The 26,189-nt window shown below is 37.8% G+C and overlaps 1 protein-coding gene across 4 annotated transcripts in view; it reads right to left on the reverse strand.

Annotated features, from left to right (window-relative positions):
* cbfb (core-binding factor subunit beta) overlaps positions 1 to 19,266 on the reverse strand; it is a 37,171-nt gene extending 17,905 nt beyond the window's left edge. For 2 of the 4 annotated variants that reach the window (XM_060877830.1, XM_060877832.1), the window contains exons 1-3: positions 18,837 to 19,266; positions 18,170 to 18,256; positions 16,684 to 16,800 (exon numbers count right to left, since the gene is read on the reverse strand). In XM_060877830.1, coding sequence (XP_060733813.1) covers positions 16,684 to 16,800; positions 18,170 to 18,256; positions 18,837 to 18,914 — 282 coding nt within the window. In that variant the 5' untranslated portion in view covers positions 18,915 to 19,266. The remainder of the gene's footprint in view (positions 1 to 16,683; positions 16,801 to 18,169; positions 18,257 to 18,836) is intronic. The other 2 variants (XM_060877831.1, XM_060877829.1) reach the window with 2 other exon arrangements.
* Between the last annotated feature and the right edge of the window lie 6,923 nt (positions 19,267 to 26,189).

The following is a 26,189-nucleotide window of genomic DNA, read 5'->3' on the forward strand; positions in this document are numbered from 1 at the left end:
GCCTGCATTCTTGAATTTATTTTCAAGGGCTATTTTGGGGCCGACCAGCACAGGGCTTTCATTTACAAGCAGCCCAAACCTGAGCCATTCCCAGCATGCTTTGGGGCAAGTAGGGTCTCCTTTACGTGCTCTCAGACAGGCTTGCCTGAATCCTATGCTTCATAAATTTAGGCCTACCTCCCACACACACATACCCACACACACCCTGAAATGGCTTCCACATCTGTAAGGACAGCCAGTCTTTTTTAAGCCCTGCTTCATGGAGAAAAACGGTCTAACCACAGACTTCCTCTTCAGAGCCAACCGACAGCAACCCCCACCCCACCCCGATTCGGTCGGTGACACTCAGGGAAGCACACACACTCACACACTCCGAACTCTATACACTCTTTAATACACAGTCTGTACACAGAAGCTACGCAAGGACTCAGGATTTACATTGTTTTTGTGCGGAATTAAACCCGATCATTTAACTGATGTGATGTCTGTATCAAAACAGAACACAGACCCAGAACTGAAGGTTATGGGATCAAACCTCTCTTTGTCTTCACATCTACACAGGAACTGGGAGAAAACCAGCAGCACAATTATGCACAACAGCCAACAGAGGCCGCCAAGCAACTCGGTGAAAAGGACAGAGAATACAAGAACATGCTCAAGTGTTAGGGATAGAGAGAGAAAGAGAGAGAGAGAGAGAGAGAGAGAGAGAGAGAGAGAGAGAGAGAGAGAGAGAGAGAGAGAGCTCTTAGACAGCACCCAAACATTTTTACATGGGGATTTCTGAGGACATGCTTTGTTACCAGAGATCCAGACGCCTTGACGACTATGAGAGAGAAGACAATTACGAACAAAAATTATTGCTGAACGACTCAGAATTCAGTGAACAACAGCCCTGACATTGACCTATAGTGTGGTTTGGGTCTGCTTCTGCTGAATAAGGCAAATTCTTTCAGCATTAGTGAACACAGAAGCGCTATAAATATGAACAGAATCTTACACTCTTTATATTATCATGGTAAAAGGGGGAAGACACATCTGCACTGATCTGAGGAGATCCAAGTTGAACAGATCTTGAAATTATTGGATTCATTAGATCTAAAATTGAAAATTTTTAGTTAAATTGATCTAAGCTACTGCGATGGGTTGGCAGTCCGTCCAGGGTGTATCCTGCCTTGATGCCCGATGACGCCTGAGATAGGCACAGGCTCCCCGTGACCCGAGGTAGTTCGGATAAGCGGTAGAAGATGAATGAATGAATGATCTAAGCTAAGATGAGCAGAGTCTTGAGCAGAGAATACCAGGGGACACACACACATATACACACACTGACAGAAGGGCATTGTGTCTACACACCTCATAAGTATGAGGCGCTCTCCGTGTGCATGGCTGATCTAACACAAGTACTAATTATGCAGCAGTTGCTGATCACAGACTTATTCACACAGCAGCTTGTTGTGTGTGTGTGTTATTCAGACATGTCTGTGTGTGTGAGTCAGAGGCTCACAAGGCCTTTTCTGGGTTTTCCCTCGCTGCAGAAAAAAAAACAATGTGAGAAAGAGGGTCAAGGAGAAAGAGAGAGATGGAGAAAGAGAGAGAGAGAGAGAGAGAGAGAGAGAGAGAGAGAGAGTTGAATAAATACACTCTCATAAGTTCGTATATATGCTCACATAGCAAACATGCAGTTTGATCCTCTTCTCCATACACTCAGTTTTCCACTGAATGATGAGTGTAATGCATACGTAATTCAGGCAAAACATGTATTTAAACTGCATTTACTTAACATTTGATTATTTTATTCGGTGTGTGTGTGTGTGTGTGTTTGTGTGTATGTTTGTGTGTGTATGTGTGTGTGAGAGAGAAAGAAAGACAGAGAGAGAAAGACAGACAGAAAGAGAGAAATTTCCCCATCACATAACCCTAGGTAAAAGAACTAAGGGGAGTTCCTGAAATTAACCCAGGCTTCTCTCAATTGGTGTTAATGAGTGTTGAATGCTTTCTTTCACCAGAGAGTTAGGAGCAGTGAGTCTGTTCTACCAGCAGAACAAACACCAAAACACAAGCAGGACTTTAATCTTTAGTCAACATACAGTACAGGAACATGACCAGACAGACAGACAGACAGACAGACAGACAGACAGAAAGAAAGAAAAAAGAAAGAAAGAAAGAAAGAAAGAAAGAAAGAAAAAGAAAACATAGTGAATAGGAAGCCTTTTGTATTGGGTCTAGTTTGTCTACTAAAGCCATAAGAAAGCATGACTAGTGTAAAAAGCAGAAGTAAAAACTGAAAGATGAAATCATTGTTTAAAATGGGATGTGGATCTTAAAAAAAGTATGTTTTTGATTAATCGATGTATTTCTGAACCAAATTCAGCAGCGGTATCTCAGTGGATATATCAGGTTCACGTGGCATGGACGTCACGGCTGCTGTGACACAACTGCCCTGCTGCTAAAATGCTATTATGGTTTGAAAGCTATGTCTTATTTTGTCCGCAGCTCTCTTTCTTTTTCTTTTTCACTCTTCCTTTCACTATTGTTTTATTTTCAGCAACTGACACAAAGAAAGCAGTCTGAATGCAGGCCTGTGAAGGTGAATAAATAATGCTTTACATATGAATGGAAATACACAGTTGATGTCTCTGTCGCTCCCACACACATATACAGACACCCCCACCCACACACACATGCACACACACCCACACTTTCACAAAAACAGGTGTGGCCAGGTGCAGGTGCAGAGCACGCCTAGGCAAAGTAGTGTTAAACAGACAGAGCATGCATCTCTATGTAATCAGAGAAGAGCAGAATTTTAACGTTTGCATTATTGTTAAACACACAAACACACACACACACACCCATGTACACATTCCAAATGACCCAACAAACATTTTCTTCAAAGAAACACACTGCACATCATACATACACAGATGTAGCACCCAAAAAAACTAAACGTCCCTGCCCCTGCCACCTGTCACTCACACACACACACACACACACCACACACACACACAAGCGGAACATTAGGCAGGTCCAGACCTTTCTTGTCCCAAACCTATACTTACACCTCATGCCCTTAGGATTAAATCCTTAGAGCCAACCCACACGGGAACACACAGACACACACACACACACACACGCACACACACACATGCACACACATAAGCAGCTCCACATGTTAGACCTCCACAAATAAAAACTGGAGGACATTGTCAAGGGACTCAATGGCCTAACTAAACAGATGTGTTTCTTTCAAACAGAAACGGAGATGAAATGATTTGCCCTCAGGGAAACCTGCCTGCTAACTACTAAACACTCCCGGTGCACTAGGACAAATGTTCGCTTTTGTCACACAGTAAAAAAAACAAAACAAACTCAATTTTCCCTATTGAGAAATAATGATGTTTACAAAAACTTCCAAAGAGGCCAATTAAGACATTAAGTACACTTTTAACTAAAAGTTTCGGCTGATGACAGCACAAGGTGGCACCTTAATTACTTTCTAATCCAAGACACAGCCAGGGTTAAAGAAGAAACTCATGTGACTGTCAAACAAATGAAACTAAATACAACTACTCAATTGACTTTGATTAAATTAAAGAGCTATCTCAGAACTAAGGAGATGAGAGGAGTTTCTTTTGGCACTTTTCATGTGCTCCCACTGACAGATGTCTAAACGTATGGACTGTCTATACGGAGACTAATCTATAATTCATCTACATCTAAGTCAATCACTGTTACAGTGGAACTTGTGGATAAAATTGAGCAAATCTAAATTCACATGAATATCACAAGTCACTGTCACTCATGTGAACACAGCAATACTGACTCCAGCATGTGACACACTGCTCTGGCTCACACACCCTCAGAGAGCAGAAGAAGGACTTCATGCTGAGTTGTCCCCAAAACCACCAAGACTGTTACAACCTAAACATAATCATACTAATAATAAAGTACAGCAAGAAAACCTGAAATCTAAATGCTAGGGTCCAGATGTGAGAGCAATCATGTTCTAAATGAATGCAATATTTTTTAGAAATAAATTATATTATTACCAAAAAGCCTTAATTGCTACCCTTAAGACTCAACCTTAACTGTAGGTGCCTAAATGTTAAGAGCCATTTTGCCTAAAAGTTAGTTGAGAGATCTGACAGGTGACCAAACTAGGGCACAAAAATACAGAAAGTTGAAGAACAAATTCTCTGGAAAAAATGAAAAACTTGACCACTTTCAAACAATATTATTTTATAACTTTACATGTAACATGTGATCTGCACACGTCATAACATTATCCAAAGACTTGCTGCCATTTTATCAAGTGAGTAACTCTAATATGCTACATCAAGCATATTAACAGATAATAATAATAATAATAATAATAATAATAATAATAAACATAATAACAGCACTTGATTTCAAGTATTCCCCCAATTTATTTTACTTAATACACGTGATTAGCTAACTAGCTTATCATACATATAAAATGCAATTAGCTACCATGTTTTATACTAGTTCATTAAATCTCTAGTCAAAGAACGTTGGAGTTTCACGTGCCAAGGAACGTATTTCATTGCTACATTTCAAACCTATGAGAAGGTATTAAGAATCAAGTTTAGGTGAACTTTTGAAATGAAACTTTTGAATTCAGTTATTTTGTTTTGTGGAACGATATGTAAACATGTGCTGTGTAAACGTATGACGACAATTAAAACAAACTATGTTAAAAAGTGGCAGTTAAGACCATTTAATATAAAAGCGTGACAAGTTAGTTATGTGACAAATAAGTGCAATCAAACCAGCTTAGGAAAAGGAATGAATAACTGAATCAGTGACAAAAGAGTAACTACTACATGTATCTACAATAATTATACTCTCTGGAAAATGGCTCTGATGTAAAATATCATATTTCTAGCTTAGAGCAAAACACAGCCTGGCTACCATTTCAGCTATGGCTATTGTGTTCTGTCCTCACATCCATGTAAAAGACTTTACTCGAGTCTAGACGCTCATGCTTATTAACAACATGTAGTATTTGACTGGGAGATGGCTTGTAGTGCTTGTTGTGCTTTCACTGTTTGTTGAATAGAGTAGAAACTGCTCTAGTAAATAGTAATATCAGCAGTTTCTTCAATCTCGCTAGTGACCAGGCAACTATGAATAAAAACCACATAGCTATGACATGTAATCTGCTTCTTATGGCTCCTGGAGGCAGGGCTGCTGATTTCTCCGCCTATGGAAAAGTGACCTTCTTTCACTCAGCTAAGTATGGAAGATCACTTATCAGGACAGAAAATCATGGCAGAAAGGTGGATGACCAGTGGCTCAGCCAGGTGAATGCACGGGTCTGGTTTCTGGAATCAGGAAAGTAAGACACACTGAGTTGTCATATTTCTCACCTGCATCCAGACACTAGAGGAATAATCAACAACACCGTTTGCTCTTCAGCAGCAGCACTCATGGCACTTCCAAACCAATAAGATTTTTTCTTGTCATTTATTCATTATTACATGTGTCATGATCACTCTTTAAATAAAATATACAAAAAGAAAGTAATGCTATAAAGACTTATAAAGACTCTGATGTTTAGATTTGAGTGTGGCTCTTTTCAGTAGTCATTTTGTAAAAAAAAAAAAAATAATAATAAAGGATATACATTGAATTTTGAGCTCCTGAATGAAAGCGCTTTCTCCAACCCTGGTCTTTACTCTCTGTACTATAGGCATAAATATCTTACTTCTAGTCAGTTGGTGGAAATCAGGCCTTGCAAAAATAAACCATACAGAGGTTGTTAAAAAAATAAGACCGGATTTTGGATTCCTTTTTCCTCTTTGTTTTTTTTTTTAGAAATACATTTTAGAATATTAAAACAAAGTAAGTACATATTCAATATGTTGCATATGAAATATTCAACATTGTGCACTATTTCTAGGTGTGTATTTAAATGCGAGAAAATGTGTGCTATCGACCACGTTAACTGATCTGTACAAAAGCTCAGACTTTCCTCACTTGTAATCTCTCAGAGTGTTCAGATGACACACTGATGGATTTTGCATAAACTTGCATTAATTCAGAAAAAATGGAAATGGGGAAAAAAACAGGCCTAAAAATGGTTAAATGGCAGATTTGGCATGTAGTGGAGCCAGTAATGTAATGTAATGTTAACTGGTCCCGACCAACAATATCAGAATTTTTAGTTTGCTATCACTTCAAAGGTTTGTTAGCCAAACTAAACCAATAAATTGGGTTTCTCTTTCCTGTGACAAGTTCAGGGCACAATTACATTTGTACTGCAGTCAAGCCATTAACAGTGAGAGGAAAGGAAACCTTTTAAATGGCAAGAGACAAGCAGTAAAGCAAAACAGATCAGTCTGCAGCATCATCAAGAAAAGAGCACACTTGGCAATTTAGCCAAAATGGAAAAGGAAAAACTCTCTCTCTCTCCTTCTCCCTGCATTTTTCTGCTCCAAGCATAACAGCAGCACTGTGCTCCTGAACAGACCTCCGAGTTGTGCAGCGAGAGAAGATGAAGCGTGCTCTAACAATAACAGAGCAGGAGCTTTATAGCATACTGCTCCCTACCACACTCCAATAACAATAATGTGTCTGTATGACTGCACATGAGGACTGCAAGAACACTGAGGCACAGAGAAATAATATTGTATATAATACTGAAGTATAATATACAAATACAAAGTATATTTAAAGTAAAATATAAAGGCCTGAAAAAAGGCCAAAAAATGGAATTAAATGACTGTTCTCATTCTGGGGGAAAAATTATTTCAGGCATAAATTTCACTTCCTAAGACTCTGTTTGCATGACACAAAGCATCATAGTGATGGTTGTAATACTGATAAATACAGAGGCCATGGCATATAATGAGACAGTGGTACACTAGTTCACTTCCTTATATTTCTAATAATATTAAGCAACAGGAGAACAATCTTTATTGAAATTCATATGAAATGTAAATATCAAAAAAGTATATCCTCATAACTCAGAAAAGCATACTGTGACATAATAGACCACCGGTATCATCAGACTGCATACGGCCCCAACTCATAACCACCTTCCATAGTCTAAATTTCTTCATGGTACTGAGGAAGTAAGAATGAGCTCCTGCATATCATTTTCCCTAGACACTGCTTGATTGCTGTTAATAGTGTCTAGGGTAAGTCAAGATCCTACTAATGGCAACACATAAAAGAACCAAGTAAACACTGCAGAGTGAACAAAAACACTTGGAGAAATAGCATTCAGATTTGTTTTGAAATCCAATTTGAGAGAGACAGACAGAGAGAGAGTGCGAGACAGAGAGAGAGAGAGAGAGAGAGAGAGAGAGAGAGAGATTTCTTCTGCATCGTGTATCGTGTTACAAAAATCTTATTGCTAAAGGAAACAACAAAGCAAAGGAACAGCAGCTCTGTAATTAAGAAATTAGTGACGACTGAATCTTAAGAACGTCTGGATTAAATTGGCAGTGATGAGAGAAAGATGGAGTGATGTGGGGTTTTTTCTGCATCTCAGTTGGTGCATGGGAGAGGTCATTGATCGGAATGGTGTGACTGGAAGGCTGACAGACAGGATGGAGAAACTTGAGCAGCACACTATAATTGAAACCCAATGGGAAAAAGCACAGAAACAACAGACTCAATGTCGCTCTCTCTCTCTTCATTCTCTTTTCTCTCTCTGTCTTTCTACATCTATCTATCTTTAATTCTAGAGTCCATTGGTGTCTTAACAACAGAAGCGAATCTTGACGTGAACAGAAACATGATACACAAAGGAAATGTTTCGCCACAAACATCCCAAAAAGAGGCAGACGGCAGAGTGGGGGAGTGGAGTGCTGTAGTTCGCTTCAACATCACTGAGATGGAGGCAGCAGGAATCAATTAGCTGGCTCGCTTTGATGATGTCACTGACAAGTTGTCTAAGGGGAGTGTGGCTTCCGTTTGCGTGAGCCGGAAATGCGCCACCATGCAGCGTTTCTATGGAAACCGTACTGTGTCTGGCCCCATGAGAAACTCTACTAGACATGGTCCAATTTTAAATGTTTGTCTCACGATAATTGTTGGACCTTTTGTTATGGATTTTGTTGTGCGTGTCTTTTTTGTATAAAACGTCTGTAAATGCCTGTAAAATTTAAACAAATACATTTAATATTTTCTTATATTATATAGAAACTAAAATGACAATTATGTTTTTATACAAAATCACATTTATAGTCCATATATAAGTTATATATTGTATGTGACTCATTATTAGTACATGCCATATACATTTTTTGCCCCAAAAAATCATTTTATTCTCACCATACAGCGAACCATGTCTGTGGTAAGGAACTTATTACATTTTTATAATAGTATCATTGCTAAAATATTCCACATGTAATAATTTTTGTCTACTCTATAGGGTAAAATGCAGCGGCTGTTCGGGTATTTATATTTATGCTTATTCCATCTGACATTAAATAAGAGCCCCGATATCACACAGCCAGACTGATGTAAAATCACAACCTAATGGACCAGGTAACAGCAAACCTGTCTCTTAACTAGCCAGGTTTATACTAGGCAGAATTATACTATTTTCTACTTGGGCTTAACTGTCAAACTGGCGCCACAAGGCTACTCAGAATGTTCTGTAGCAGTCATGAATATGGAGATATGCTTAGTAAATGGAGGGGGAAAAGTGGCAGAAATGCATGCAAAAGCAGGATAATGTATGGAAAGTAGACACAAGCACGTACAGACAAATGCGCCAACACAAACGCACGCACAAACAAATGCTGACAGACGCAGACCCACACGGCTTGGGAATGAGCTTTAACACAAAACTATTAAAACTCCAATTCCTGTGGTGAGCCTCAGACTACAGCCCCTTTCATAATGGAGTCATTTAGGCTGACTCGTCCCGGCACTATCTGCCCCCAAGCAAACATTCTTATGCACGCAGCCATGGCAAAGATTTATAGAGTATAAGAGAGAAAAATGCCACGCCCTGATGTGGCTCCGAGACATGGTCTGCACAATCTAGGCCATAATATTCTCTCTCTCTCTCTCTCACACACAAACACACACACACTACTTTTAAACTTTACAATGTCATCTAGAATCTCACGCATTCACAAGCAGCATCAAGACCTTGAAAAATGTTCCAGTCAAACTTATTCTTAATAATATACTATTCAGTAGAACTACAATCAGTATGTGTGCGTGTCAGATTTCACTCAAAACAAAGTGTTGAAACAGCCTGACTAGCTTATGCACCTTCAACTTTTTTAACACCTCATTTCGATTGACTTGTTAACTCAATCATGATTAAGTATTGCCTAGACAGGGTGGATGGCCTCTAGATACAGCTGTAAATGTTAGCAGCTAAAAGCATATTATTTTATGGCCTCAAAGCTGCTTTTCCTCCTGCAGAAACCCAGACTGTTGGCGTGGCCTAAGCAGACGGACCCAATTTCTGCTTTGCATGAGCGAGGAAAAAAAAAACCACACACCAATGCAAAGAGAAAGAGAAGATGAGAAGAGGGGGCCAAGCATCAGGTCGCTCAAAGCCTCCCAGCTGAAGCAAAGATCTGGCATCTAAAAGGAGATCACATTTCAACGAGACTGGGTCTTTTAAGTGGCTATATGGAAGAGTGGCTCACATATCTAGCTCTTACTGCTTCTCCCCTCTTTGTGCTTGCAAAATGTCTCTAGCAGGAAAAGGTGATCTCCTGCAAAGGTGAACGCAAATATTGCTGCTATTGCTGACAGATCTACAGGTTGAGCCATCCCTCAAAAATACTCACACTCAGTCTCCATTTTCACATTCTTAAAATTGCTTTAAATGTCCATTGATATTTTTAAATAGGAACTGTATAAGTTATTTTTATTTTTTATTATTAAGATATTATTTTATTATTAAGATATATAAGATATTTATGCATGCAAGATGGTTATAAAATGCATTTACAATTTAAGCAAACAACCTAGAGGAACTTTTTAATCTTATATCCTTTTAATGACTTTTTTCAGAATTTTTTTTTCTCATTTGCATTTTCAGGTAGAAATGTGATTTTATCCATTTGACAATACAGAACAGCAAGACTGGATGTATTTGAAACAGCAAAATTACCAAATTTGCTAATATCATATTAATACTATTCTACAAATATTGAATTCACTGCAATTTTAGAGAAATATACTGTACATTAATATAAATTATTGATCATCAAAGCTTCAGGGCCTTTTTTACTGTACATTAGATCAAATGATAAATCACACAAATTCATAAAGCTAGCTAAGACGTGCGTCTCGCTTCTGCCTGCGTTGTGCTGGAAGGTAGCAATTTTTGTCAGTTACATTTAACTGGACCACTTAATTACCTTTATTACACATGCATTTCTAATTTCAGAAAAGGTGTCTGGAAGAACTGAAAAAGCTTTAGGGAATACAGAAAGTACAGAAAATGCTGACAGAATAATTAGTATAAGTTTTTTTTGTTCTTTTAAACTATACTTCCTCTGCTTCTTTACTATAGTCAAAAATACTTTGTGAGAGTGTCCAAAGCAATAGCATTACTGTAAATTAAGGAGACATGTATTCTACTGCTCCCACCCAGTGTTTGTAAGTTCAGAGGGCCCATAATATTCTCTTCGCTCCACATCGCTCATTAAATGCACTGTGTGTGGGAATAAGGAGCTAACTGTTGGGGAGTACAGAGCTTCAAGAGCAAAGTCTTTTGGCTGGGACAGGGTTAACATCTCCTCCCAAGGTTGTGCTAGCTACCGCTAAAATTAACCTCCCCCACAGCTGGTTCCCATTAGTGTGCAGTGACACTGGGAGCCTGTACTTAAGCCGTGCTGCGGGGGCTCTCGAATAATACTACTGTCCCCCCGCCACGGGCCAAGATTAAACTGGCCTTGCTCCGCTTCTGCTGGCAACGCCTGTGTTTCAGAAGACGGAGGAGAGGAACACAGCGGAAAGGGGGTTTACAGATGACGGCCATTATAGCTTACGCTGTGTTCTCCCTCCTGAATGTCAAAAAAAAACTCAGAAACTACGAGACAGTCTATAAATCTGTGTGAAAATGAAAATGTTAGGACTGTGCAGTTTGTATGCACCTTCATATATACATTGTTGTAAAGTAAACTGTGTTATGTAATTATACAGGCTCAGCTACTCAGTGTCACCAGGTCATCTGGCACCTACAGAAGAAACTCATTCTGAGACATCAAATAATGATATTTGAACCTGAGCATTTGCATAAACCAAAAAAAAGAAGAGCATCTACACAATTTTAAAGGAGCTTCACATTTCTTAGTCTGTGTGCTAAGTCCATAACAGAGCAAAATCTATCCATTTGGTCTGTTTGCCCTGTAGTTTGGTTTCACACTGCACATAATTAAATAAATCAAAAAGAGGCTGAGAGGCTTGTAGAGGCTGAAAATGTATTATGGAAAACTACAATGTTGTCCTTTGGCTTAGTTTGTGGCTCACAGGTCACATTAGCAGCTCACATCTACAAAAAAGTGTTACCCACAACCCATAACGCACGGCCTGTTCACTCAAAGCAGTTGAGGGGAATTCAGGGTAGTCTCACTTTCTCCTGTCAATCAAGTGCTTGAAAACGCACCTGAGACTAATCACCTGCCTGAAAATACTGTACAAAGGGGGAAACAACACCAGGGTTCGGTGTTCAACTGGACTAAAAGCTGCTTTTTTTCTAGTTGTTTGCTTTGTTGTGCACTCTACCATCATCAAGTCTGCATGTCAGAGGAATATAATTAGTTTCATTTTGGTGTGTAGTACGTTTGATATTTTTAAAATTCAACTCAGAGCTTATTTTACATAGCGTTGGCCTGCCAATGAAAAAGACACCTAGCAAGAAATACAATGATGAGGACGGCGACTGATTTCTGATTTAAGACAATATACTGGACATTTCCTGTGTTGACTCTGTCTCTAAGACTTTAACATGTTTAGATATACTGTATGTTTTGTGCTTTTTCCAGCTGAGGTGCTATTTATTTGGGGCTTTTTGTTGTAGTCTATTAAAACTTTAGTGCAGAGGGAGAGACGTGTTTGTGCAAAAGGTTAACAATCAGTTTAATTAGGAGCAGAGGTTGGAAAGTACGCATGAACTCCTCTGGTCTGACAGCGGGGCTCTACTGGGAATTTAGTGTCATATACACTTTGTGAGAATATGTATGTAGGGTAAGAGAAAGCAGATGAGCAGAAAGTGTGAGAAAGAGGGAAACAGGAAAAAAAAAAGGAGAATAAAGAGGTTTATCAGCAAGGGGTCTCTCACAGAGTTTCCTTTTAAACAAAGAGGAAAGGAAATGTATGCTCTAAAACTTGATTCTGGGTCATAAACCTGTCAAGTCCCATAATTTTGGGTATTATCTTCATGACCTCAGCCACTACATCTTAAAGGATGACTTTTTTTATAGACAACACATCATATTTATATGTGTTAATTTCATCACCTATTTTTAATTTAGTCTTAGTCTTAGTCTTGTGCCAAATGTCCTTGTTAGTTTTAGTCATATTTAGTCATTCACATATCTTTTTTGTTAGTCTTAGTTTTAGTCGACTAAAAGTCTCGTCATTTTAGTCTAGTTTTAGTCAAAAGAAAACTCAAGGTATCTTAGTCAAGTTTTAGTCGACTAAAAGTCTTAATTTTAGTCTAGTTTTAGTCAAAAAATTGTAGCTTGACCACATCTGGAATCTATTGTAAGAATAAATACAAGGCCTCATTAAATGCAATAATATCAGGAACAGAAGTGTTATAGTGGAAATAAATAACTTAATGAAAAGCCTAAGATCAAAACTGTAGGTGTGTATATATATATATATATATACATACATATATATATATATATATATATATATATATATATATATATATATATATATATATATACATACACATACATACATTATATATATATATATATATATATATATATATATATATATATATATATATATATATATATATATATATATATATATATAAATTACCGACTTAATGCAAGTTATACATGGTATTGCACACACCATTATTGATGATATTTGGAGCAATATTACATGTAATTGTTAAGCTTGATTCCCTTACATATACATTTGCTTTTAAGCCTAATTATTAATTTTGATTATAATGTGATTGTGACAGGGAAGAGGTTTCAGGTTGAGGGTGCTGAGTTTTTTCTGTCACCACTTTTGAATAAGAAACAATATCAAGGCTATAAAACTTGTCAAAACTCTGTGAATCACAAAAGTATCAGTGAGAAGTTGAGAACACTCGTTTAAACAGTGCATACACTCGAACTTGACTGAACATCACATTTTTTACTTTATTGATGCTGCTTTTAATCGTAATGCAAAGACCGGTCATCGGGACATAAGCTGTCATGTACAATAAAAGAGCCTGTGCAGCGACAGGAAATATAATTTAACACAAAAAGCCTAGACCTAGGGTGGACTTGCGCTCAGGAGTCTTTATTTATTTTATTTATTTATTTATTTGAGCGGCGTGTGGATGAATTCTTTCTACGCACACACTATTTTATTTCTTGACAGACCGCTGCGAACTATAACACACCGTTGCCATGAAAAACAGAGCGTTGCCATGGACACAGGATTCTAACCGTAGAGACGGAGCGCACTATTTTCTTTAGCGGAAACAATACAATTGTTTTTAAATCAACAAACTCCTTTTTAAATCATCATTTTGTGTTAAATTATCGATTTATTTGGTAGGTAGCAATATAATAAGCGGGATCCGCTTCGCGGACCTGTAACTTGAGCAACAGCGAAGCCGCGAACTCGTTCTGAATATTTTAAAGGCGTAACAGCTGATGAAAAATCAGAGACAATTGTAGACGAAAATGAAGAGAGATTTTATCTTAGTTTTTATTTTATACAAAACATTTTCGTCTCGTCTTTTTTCGTCAACAATAATGCATGTTAATTTAGTCTTAGTCAGCGTTTTTGGACAGTGGTGCAGTCTTGTCATAGTCTCGTCTTAGTCATGAAAAAAAAAGGTTGTTGACGAACATATTTCGTCTCGTCTCGTCTGATTATATTATTATATTATATTAATTAACACTAATATATATATATATATATATATATATATATATATATATATATATATATATATATATATATATAAATTATTTTAATAATGAATGACCACTGCTTTGTGATTTACAGTAAAGGTCATTTTGAAAAAAATGTTTTTTTGCTAATATTAATTGCTTTGCAACAAAATTTCAACAAAATTTCCTTTTGACAAGCATACAGCATAAATGAAAATTGTTATCAAAAAACACTACAACTTTTTAAGCATGCATTTAACTCAAGATTTAACGCTAATCTAATTAGAAGATCCATGTGGACGTTTTAGAAGCAGCCGGTGTGAGGTTCATTAAAGTCGTACTGGCTTTGTGTGCTGCTGAAGGTGACGGGCAAAAAGATTGGGTTACCATAAGGCTTGACCTCACCAGCGCACTCAAGCACACTCACACCCACACATCCTCAGCCCCTTGTCAGAACAGGACTATATACACACACACACACACACACACATATGTGCAACCTGTCACGCCTTTTTAAATAATTAACAGCCAAAGATTAGTCCGTCAGCCTTGGGGCCGAGAGGTCCATCGATTTCTCTGAGATGCATTTTTAATGAGCACATCTCGGCAAGCCACTGTCCGTGAAGAGAGGTTTCAGCAAAGCCGACACCACCACTAACTGGCCGAGCGTGAAGTAGAGAAACACAAACAAAAGCCAATAAGTGTACCAATCACAAGTCTTAAACAAGCACAATTCCAATCCCAAACCGGAGGAGAAAGTAGAAACAGGTTAACTGTAACTTTGTTTCTCTATGTATTACAAGCACTGTTTGTGCTAAATGCTTCTGATATTATTTGCTATTAAGATATTGAATAGGCAATACAACAGGGCATTTATTAATATTCTCTCTAGCAGCAAAACAAGCCAAATAGGTTTGTTTTTTAACTGTTGTGAGGTTTTATAAAGGGCACAAATTATCGTGTTCATATCAGAGAAAAAGCAGAGCTCATATGACACTGATATGACTCACTGAGCTCCCGATGACTCAAGCCTTTATACTGATGGGAACAATGTGGAGGAGAACGCTGTCTGCTTTAACTGATTCACAGGACATCCAGTACACAGAAAACATCTCAAATTGCTGCTCTGTGCATCAGCTAATTCATGGCCAAAAATTCTAGCTCAATGACAAAATTTAAAAAAAGTAGCACTTTAAATAATTTATAAAATAACTAAATAACTCAATAACAATTATGGGATGATAATCAAAAAAAAAGAAAAAGAAAGAAATTGCTTCATTAATAAAGGAAAGAATTGCTGAAGCATTTCATTTATTCACTGTCACAAAATTATAGTTTTTATAATTACAGGTTGCGTGTGTGTGTGTGTGTGTGTGTGTATAATACTGAAATCTGTCGTTTGTCTAAACATGACAATTCTTTTGGCTTAAGTTTTCAAGCTTCCCTTGATTTTAGGAATTGTTCAATTCTGCTAGGGCTTTGAATAAAAGGTGATGGAAGGATGGATGGATGGATGGATAATAAGACAGACAGGGGTAGTAAATAGTCAGATAGAAAGGCATACAGGCAGACATTTAGTTGGGTAGTTTTGGTACGGAGAAAAAATTCTGCCTGAGAACAGGGCACTAGCCCATCGTGGAGCATCATGTACACACACTTCCATATGCTCATGAGCACTTTGAGGCACTGCGTCATGCCAAGGACAAAAAATATAAATAAATAAAATTAACTTGTTTTGCAAAAATTAAATAATATTCAGTAGTGTAGTCTAATATTAAGAACACAAGCTGATGTGGCACATTTTGATAACAGTAATGCATGAAACAAAGACACAGATACATTGTGTAATGAGTTTATTTTCCATTCGTATGGGTTTTTGAACTGATCACACATCATCTGAATATATTAAGGAAGTAGGGATGGTGGGAGCAGTTTAGATTATCATATTAAATGTCTGAAGTGTAAAATGGTGACATGCTTCACTCAAGAGACGTTTCTTTCCAGGGAAGTAAAATATAACACAGTGAGTTTCATCCTTAAAATGTATAAAAGGAATCATTACAAAGCATTACAAACTACCAGGACTTTTTTCAGCACAGACACTGATGTGTTGTGTTGGTGTTGTACTGGGAATTGAAAAGCTTCAATAAAATGTGGAATAGACTGAGCAAACTCCACAAAGATTAGAGCATTAAAGGAAGCGAAAATGGGGAGAAAAAGAGAAGTAAAAGCAGAGCTAGGTTTATGTCACAAATGAGTGAGCATAATCAGAAGAAGAGATTTGTTGAAATAGCAATTGTTATCAACCAGAGATAAAGAGGCAGAGAAGGACAACAAGTTCAATGCCACAGCTTGTGGAAATAAACAGAGATTGAGAATAAAGACAGTCACTGAAGAATCACTGAAATCTGTGTGAGTGTTTTTTCTGTTTATGTTTTGTGGCTGAGTAATTGTATAAATTTAGATAAATATCAACAGATAACAGAAATATATGGCATGTTTGAAATGCTTTGGTATTACTGTAACGTGATGTGCTTGTGCTAATAATGCCAATCTGAACACAAGTGAATTGAGAGACAAAAAGAGATAAAGGGATTACCTTTCCTGACTCTCTCTCAAAGTCCACATACTCTCGGCTGGGCATCTGCCTTTGCTCACCATGCAGGTTGGCGGGGAAGAACTGCAGCGAGAGATTGGTGCCGGTCGCCACAAAAGCCTTTTAGAGGGAAATCAATACAAACAGGATCAGAAAAGCTCAGCCTAGGCATTAATTATGCAGCCCGCCATTTCTTTTGCACATCAGAAAGGCAGTAGAGGAGGAGGAGGAGAACAGCCTGGAGCCAGGGCCCGGGGAAGAAGGGAAAAGCAAGAGAGGGCAAAAGAAAGAGAGGGAGAAAAACCCAAGTCATCATTTTCCCTATTTGAAGTATTGAGTTACACACATCTGATTCTATTTTACCAGCTCTCGCTGATGGCAAGCTGGGCTGCAGCACACTGGCTTTTAAGACTGACTATGAGATGGAAAAGACGAATGAATAAAGGAGAAAATGTCAGTTGGAAATTGAAACGAACAAAGAGAGAGAGGTTTTGAAAAATCAATAAATTGTTTTATATGCAGCCCTTCACGTACATTAACAGTGGCATGACTAATACACTGGTTTAAAATAATGGCACAGTAATTTAATAATCCCGCGAGGGTACAGACGTCTAAAAAAGAAAAAAGCGTCTGCACTTAATGTCTCAAGACTGTGGATTCTGTTTTTTAATATTTAGAACTAAAATGTGTCTTAAGTATTCAAATAATATTTGTAACTAAAACATAATGATAACAATAATGTTTTATTTAGAATGATATAAAATGTTCTTATATCTTAAAATGACATTCTACACACAAGGTAAGTGCATACATACATGTACGAGTCTGTACATTTATATATAAATAAATATAGTAAAAAACAAGGTTATAATAGATAGATTTTGTGCTTAGATTTAAAACATTTTTGCAGATGATATCAGCCGAGTCTGTTCTTAATCTGAAAGGTCTGAATATTTAGAGAAAAAATGAATGTAAACTTTGTTGTATATATTTGTCTTTTTACCAAGATGATTACTGTTAACTGTTGTAGCAGCAACGACTGTAAAATCCTGTAATAACTGTAACTGTAATAAAACATAGCAAACACACCACAACACACCACATGCACTGACTCAGGATCAGCTGATTAAGGTGACAGTCTTCTGAAAACGATTCAAATTAAAAACTGCAGATAAAATCAAGCGTCTGACTGCAAAAACTTTACATAAACTGTTCAAACCACGTGTTTACATACAAAACTATTAAACTTCCCTTTCAGTAGGAAAACTAAATGACCTTTTCCTAATAACCAGACACGGAAAAGTAGCTTAATTGTTGTTCACTGAGAAAATGAGGAAGTGTTTGGAGTTCCGGGTGTTTATTAGCCTCGTGTTTGTTAATGAACAGTAAAAAAAACACTAAAAAGATTTCAAGATTTCATTTCAACGCTGATTAAACTCTAGTCTGTGTTTGTGAAAGGAAATAAGAATAAGAGGAGATAAATACTAACTATTTCTGAGCGTCCGTCCCGACACGCGTTCTGAAAGCGGGCTTGTCTCTCCTCATGGGGTCGGTCTCGGAACCCGGTGTATTTTATCTGTCCACAGATTCACAAACAACAACAACAACAACATGTTCATAAAGCACACTTTTCTCCAGCAGGATAATAAACCTGTACAGCTTAAATGTCGCGAATTTCAGTACATTTCCCGACTAAAAAATGATTAATAACATTATGTTGCGGCTTTGGTTTTACAAAGTACAAAATAATAATAATAATAATAAAAATGAAATATAACAATAATAAAAAAAAACGTGTCGTGTTTTATTTCAGCTTTCTGGTGAAAAATCAGGTAAAATATTAATAAAGATTTAAAAAAAAAAGTCAATGTCGGTGTTTGTTAGGTGAAAAGTGATGCGCTTTAACAAGGTGACATGAGCTGTTTGTGTGTTTGTGCTGAAAAGTTGTGTGATTTTAATCCTTTATTCACTCGACACCAAACCAGAGACTGAATAAAAACACAATAAATGACACGATGTGAAACACTTCCAGGTTTACAGAGAGATGTTTAAACGGTGTAATAAAAGTGCGACACTTTCGGCTTCGCTTTGTTATTTAGGACAGAAGTGTGAACTTGTTTCCGCACTTTGACGCAATGTATCAGTGAAGTTTTTACCTCGCACTCGCGGCTCAGCTTCCTGAAGAACTCCTCGTTTTCAAACTTGCTCCTCTGATCCGGGACCACCCGAGGCATCTTGAACGTTATGTGCTCTATTTTGCCGATTTTGGTCTCTTTATTCAGTGCAAGAGAAACAGTCGCTGCGAAACTCCCCGTAAAACCCTGTTTCCTTCCGTCTCTCTCTACTTCACAGTCGATGCGCTGCTTTAATATGTGTGTTATTTTGCGACAGGAATATTTCTATCCTTCCCTGAGCTGCTGTGCTACAGTCGGTGTCCGTCACTACTATACATTTGGCACGATTTCGTAGTCGGCTAGTGTTCTCCCTCCCCGTGCGCGCGCGCGTGTATGTCTGTGTGTGTGTGAGATCACTGGCTGCTGACGACGAGGCGCGCGCTCGCTTTTACTTTATCCGTGGCGCGGCATGGCTCACAGTTACTTCCTGGCTCCTCCGAGTCCGACTTATGACTGTACACCCGAAATACTCCCCCACCCCATTCACAAGTCTCTCCACTACAGAGCTTCTGTGCGCATGCGTCAACCCCGAGGGGAAAAACTTCACGAAGCCAGTTAGGCCACGAGCCCGTGCAATTACCCTGTCATATAGGCAGGTCGTCCTACAAAAACACAACTGTTTACCTAGCAAACATATCTAGTAATAGTAAAAACTACACAACCTCCAAGAACTCACGGGTCTATACTCCAACAGGCAACTTGCACTGATCACTTTAAAGTCTATTATGTACAGATGGCATGAATTATTTTCGGATTTTCTGCCTCCTTTACATAACAATTTGTACTGTTCTAAATATTCCCACATTTAAAATCCACATATGAAAATATAAGAAACTATGAAAAAGCACTTTAACAGGTTATAGCCTGAAATAACCCCGATCTCGTGTGAACAAAGTGATTAGACATGAAAATAAACCAATCAAATGAGAAAATCACAGGAATGTGTATGTGACAAATAACACCTCAGACCCTCATCATACAATAATGCGAATGTAGATTAGTCATGTGAAAAAAGGACATGAAAAAGAAAAAGAAAAGCATTGCAGTAGACACGTGTGAAACATGAAGCGTGAATACATGGGATTTTTGTCTGAGGGTAGAGATTATAATTTACCTTAAATGTGCCTGACGTTTAAGTAGAAGGTACCACATGGCTATATTTTGCTCCAGTGAAGGTGAGGTGTCTGATGGCTATCAAAACTTTTTTTTTTTTTTAGTGTCTGTTCTGAAGTTTTGACTTATCCACAACTGAGGGTTGGTGGATGAGTCTGAGATGGGCTGAAAAACTTGTAAGTAAACACACCAGACACAGCTGAAAGCCTTAAGGTCCTCCCATATCAACAGATTGCATCAATTGTTGCTGGCCTTATTGGTAGTAGCTCTTAACGTCTACATAGTTTCTCAGCACTATGATCGGCTTATGATAATATTAACCAGAAAGCTATGAGAAAGAGGTTTGTAGTGTGCAATGTTAGGTTGGTGTTCATATTCTACACTAAATGGTTAGCTTACATAAGACAATGTACTTCTTAATGATACATTGTAATGTCCTTTCAGTAAAAACGAAGGACATATCTTGATTTCTAAGTGTGCACGGTGCCTCTGTAATGTTATTATATATTAATAACTAAACATGCATGATATTATTATATTATATATACTTTACAACATCTCAGATGAGCTCCATACATATAACCTTGCATATACATCGTATTTGTTGCCTGTTTATCATGATCCTATAGTGCACACTTACATGCTTACTTATACAAACTCTACACTAAAGTGCTGGACATAAACAAGAAGCTTAAAAAAATAACAATATCAATAAATGAACGTATGCCAATTTCTGTTTTTACAAACGTTCTTACAGACCAGCATGTTCTTACGGAAGATATGGCCTCATAGTGCATGCACTTCAATTTTAGTGCGTACATCTTCCCCCTCCATCGTCCTCCATCACTCCTCAGTTTGAGATCTGGAGTGAGTAAATGTGTTAAAAGGGTGAGCTTAGTGCCAGATGGGGCGTGCAAGTGCTTTAATAGCACCACAAAACGCTCATTAATTAATGAAATATTCTGCGGTTACTGTCGGAGACCCGTTCTGACAGAGCGCTCCCAGTCAACAGCCTAGACGTCTGCTTCAATAGACTTCAGCTGAGAGTGCTTTGCCTTTGAGGACTTGCAAAAATATTATTGTTGTTTTGTATACTCTAGCAGTTTCAGAATAGTTGGAATTGTCTTAACATGTCTGAGCTGTTGTGTATGTCTCAAACATCAGAAAGTTTCACATATTTTGATGTTTTCTGAGCTAGATTTGTCATTTGTCTGTGTGATGATTTTGGTACAAAGTGCATTTTGTTCATATTTATTAAATATTAAATCATGTCATGTGAGTAAGCTGGCAGCATCTAATTGCTCTGCTGACTAAACATGTTTTTGCTTTGCTGGTTTGTGCCTGAGCCAATTTAGTGAAAAGTCTAAACATAGCTCTGCAAGTCAAAGCATAGGTTCTGTGCACAGTCAAAATATGCTGACAATTAATGGCAACGCATCGTCTATGATATATAGCATGAAAAAGGTCAAAATCGAATCTATATTTAATCAATTCTGACCTTAAAATGTCTACATAACTATTACAAAAAAAAGGCTAAGAGATTATGGCAGACTGGAACTCGTGATCGGAGGCGTTTATCAGTTGCTTTTTCTTAAAGGGCTTGATTAAGGTCTCTTATCAAACGGGATGTCAACCTGAAGACAAAAGATGTGTAGCCTATTTACTATCTAACAGATAAAAGAGATGTGAAGAGGTAACGTCTGCTCCTAACCTACACTCCTTATTAAGTTAAGCTCACAAAGCGAGGTCACTGACTGAGAACACTGTTTGGGATGATTCATGCTGTTTCTAAGGCTGCATGCCGAATCTGCTTTATCTGTAACAAAACGTATACTCAACAATAATATAAACATCAGTATGAACATTCAAAGCTACAGAAGAATGTATTGAAACGATTGTAAACACATGACATAGTTTTCAGCTTTGGTACATAACTTATTTAAGAGATATTTATCATATAGCAGCAAGAATGATGTATGAAAGATCAGCTAAATTACAACAATTTTGAACCAATAGTTTGCATATAGTATGGGCCCCCAGGTTGTCCAGTGGCAGGATCCCACAGTCTCATTGCCGCAGCCCGGGCTCGATTTCCAGGCAGGGAGCTAACCCAGTCTCTGAAGAGTTAACTCTGGGAGGGATGGGCTAGAAAGGGCATCCAGCGTAAAACCTGTGCCAAATCTAATACGCGGACCACGTGATCCATTGTGGCAACCCTGAACAGAGAGCAGCCAAAGGAAGAAGAAGAAGAAGTTTGCATATAGTATGGAATATCTGTAAAAAGTGTGATGCTCTAACATTTTAACATTTTAAAGCTGTCAGGACAGCTTGTATTGTATGGGTCTGCGTAGCTGCAGAGTGGTCAGAGTGCCTATACTGACATCTGTCCATCTCCGAAAGCACGTACAAATACACTGTTGAACTGCCCATATGCAAGTGCATTGCTTTGATGGGGATACGATGGTACCAGGATGCGCTATAGGAAGAAAGCAAACTTGTTCTGCTGGATCCAAGCGTTCATGTGGATGTTACTTAGACATTTCTGCAGATCAATAGCACCAAAGCAACTATATTCTTTAAAGTGACACCTTTCTGCAGGAATATAGTTTGAGGAACATGACAAAAAGCTAAAGATGTTTACTTGGCCTCCAAATTCAACAAGTCTCAGTTTGATCGAGCATCTGTGTGATGTGCTAGACAAACAAGTCCCATCCAGTGAGGCCTTACTATGCAACTTACAGAAATTAAAGGATTTTCTTCTAACATTTTTGTGCCAGAAACCAAAGACCACCTTAGAGATCTTGAGGAGTCCATGTCTCAAAAGGAACTTGCACTATATGGTATTAGGTGTTTTTACTGTTATGGTTTATAGTATATTGTTATATATGGCTTATTATACTGTATATGGTATGTTGTAGCTGTAGATAGTGGCTAGTACGCAGATGTCAAACAATGAAAAGCTAGCAGGCAGAGAAGAAAAAAATCTTTTGTGTTGGTGTTTAGATACAGGAATGTAATCCATAAGATGATGCAAATTCTGGGAGGGGATTATTATTTTCATATAACAGCATGTCCTGAATTGCTTTAATTTTTTTAACCACAGAAATCATAAGTTTAATAAATAATGAGCAATAAATTGTGTTTTTTTATCTGTGTATACTTAAATTCAATGTTGTGTAACATCAACAAAACAAGTTCCTCTTATCGCTTGTGTTATAACAGTTATAAACACTCTTGCTGTCTCCACTCTAGTGTCTCTCCCTTTTCTCTCTTGAGGTTTATGACAATAAAAAATAAACCACATAATGTCATGTTTTCTCTCCATGTTCTCCGAAGTTTCTCTGAAACTTACAGACATTTACTAACACCCAATTCACCATACATTAACAATAAATCAATCACTCAAAACCTCACCATATCAACAATTACATTTAACAATTTCTTTGTTAAATAACACCACTTTGTTTACTCTTAGCTTTGATTATGTCCAACTCATTTTAAATCCACCATATAAAGCCCTGAAACACCAGTTAGATTCGGAGCTGTGGAATAAATACCTAAAACAAAATATTAGTGGTATATGATGATATGCTTTTTTTAAGCATCTACCAAGAAAGTGTTTCACATGAGTTCGTTAGTTCACCCTGCTAATTTAATACCCTCATGGTAGCTATAGCTATTAGGATGTTCAAGATGCGCAGGTGCAAGACTTTATTTAACAGGCAGACCATGGCCATTTTAGATGTAGTCACTATGTCTAAACTGCGTTGCCTTATATGTCTAAAGCATAGTATTTTTGTTATGCATGCAACTTTTTATTTGTATTAATCACAGCTGAATCTCCTCAGATCTGCCCCCTTTCCCCCGCACGCCTTGTTATTCGGCACCATTGCAGCTGGACGGTGGCACGTGCTGAGTGGAGGAGAGTATCACTTTTTAGATATTATGTCATGTCTGGTCTTCCATGGAAGCGCCCAATCCACACACAGAGAAGACTGAATGGGATCAGATGGCGAGACTTGACCCGTTTTTGGCCTCGGTGTCCGTCAGTCTGCCTTGGCCTAGGCGAAATAACAGCACGGCCAGACTCTCGCGTTTCAGGCGGGAAATCTCTGTGAGCGCGCCACTCCAAGGTCACGAGGCCACGGTGTGACTGCTTGTTTATTTTGGGGTGGAAATAAAATTATATATATATACATACTCATACTCAGAGGCGAGTGGGCATAATGGTTATGTCATCAGACTTGGGGGAAAAAAACAGGGCCCCCTGTAGTCTATGTCTCCCTCCCTTTATAGGCTGGTTTAATTTAGACCACATTTCTGTTCTTTAGTTTTGACACACATTATATATTCTCTCTCTCTCTCTCTCTCTCTCATTTTATATAATTTTTAGAAATATATATATATAATGAGAGAATGAGTGTGTGTGTATATATGTATATATATGAGAGAGAGAGAGAGAGAGAGAGAGAGAGAGAGAGAGAGAGAGAGAGAGAGAGAGAGAGAGAGAGACAGAGATGTTGTTGTTCAAAATTCTTCCACCAGAGGGCGAACGTGGACTTATATTTTTCACATGCCGTCTCAGTTAAGAATACCGACAGACTCTTCTGGACTGAATCAAACGTATTGTCTCAGCAGTACAAGAACAGACGACTTTAATGTTGACTGCATGCAAGTTCCAATCTGTGCGTAAAAATAATGTCTCATGCTATCTGAACCACAATTTGAGCCTGATAAAGCCTGGCATTGTCATTGTGGAATATGCCCATGCCATCAGGGAAGAAAAAAATCTTTTGAGGGAAAACCTCATCATTCAGTATATTCAGGTAGTGAGCTGACCTCAGGTTGAAGATTTGGGCACATAACGTTGCCAAAAACAGACCTGACCAGCTGAAGCATCCACAGATCACAACACTGCTCCCACAAGTCATGACAGTAGGCATGATGGGTGCTTCACTTTATTTACCTCTCTTCTTTAACCTGGTGTGCCCAACACTGTAGAATAGAAAATCTGGGCTCATCAGAACACATGGCCTTTTCCCATTGCTCCAGAGTCCAATGTTCATGCTTCCTTAAACTCTTATAAAAGCTTTTTTCAAATAAGCCTCAATGATGTGTTTTTTTATTGATGTAAAGCCTCAATGAAGTGTTTTTTAAGGCTACACAATAGTTTAGATCTCTTACGTTCTCTTGCTCATACTTTCACTATTAAACATAGCCATGAGTTCTGTTGTTTGTTTTTTTTTACTATTTGAATTCACCAAATGTTTGTGACCTCTGATCAACGATCATTCAAGAATGTATTCCGACCACATTTCTTCCTCGATGAGAGAGAGAGAGAGAGAGAGAGAGAGAGAGAGAGATTTTTCATTTCAATAAGATGATGTATTTATGCAGTATAGTAAAGAACGGCTATAAACATCCCTACATTCATGATATTGCCTATATACCTGATAATACTTACAGTATTGTATTAAATGAAATACTCTGAACTTATATTATATATCACACTTGAGAGGTGGCTATAGTTTAATACAGTAAGTCTAAAAGGATAAGTGGAAGGAAAGCATATGTGGTGCATCATTCCATCAATGGAGAGCACAAGGAACAAATGAGGCCTTTATATCTTCCACTGACTCAGTAGATCACCTTTGGGATAAAAGCAATAACATACAGACCATACAATGTTCTTTTTACTATATTCCTCTCTAGAGCACCAGTTATAAAAAAGTCATGGTACGATAACCTTACAACCTAGTACCATAGTATTTTATATACTGTAGCACTGGATTGGTTTCCAAGTTCAATGCCATTAAATGATGTATCATTAGGTAAAACTACTAGAATTTTTGAAAAGTATCACCGTTTTCTTCAAAAATTCCAAATACAGCTCATACCGGATTGCTTGTATTTGCGTATGTCATACTGTGTCTTTGTTTGAAATTTCAAATCCAGCCTTTCACGAAGGTGACAAAATGCATGAAACTGTGTGTGATGTAAGTGATGGGGATTGCTTGCCCAAGAAATCTGCACCCGGTTGTCTCCTAGCAACAAGCAGATGGTGGTGCTGCACTATAAATAACTGTGTGTATGTGTGTGCAAAGCAAAGTAGCTTAGAGGGACAAGGGCCATACCTAGACATTACATAAGCAAATGTATTGATGGCTATTATTGGTTTAATGTTATATAGTTTAGGATCTGTATATATATATATATATATAT

The sequence above is a fragment of the Tachysurus vachellii genome, chromosome 9 (genome assembly GCF_030014155.1).
Source record: "Tachysurus vachellii isolate PV-2020 chromosome 9, HZAU_Pvac_v1, whole genome shotgun sequence".
NCBI lineage: Eukaryota > Metazoa > Chordata > Actinopteri > Siluriformes > Bagridae > Tachysurus > Tachysurus vachellii.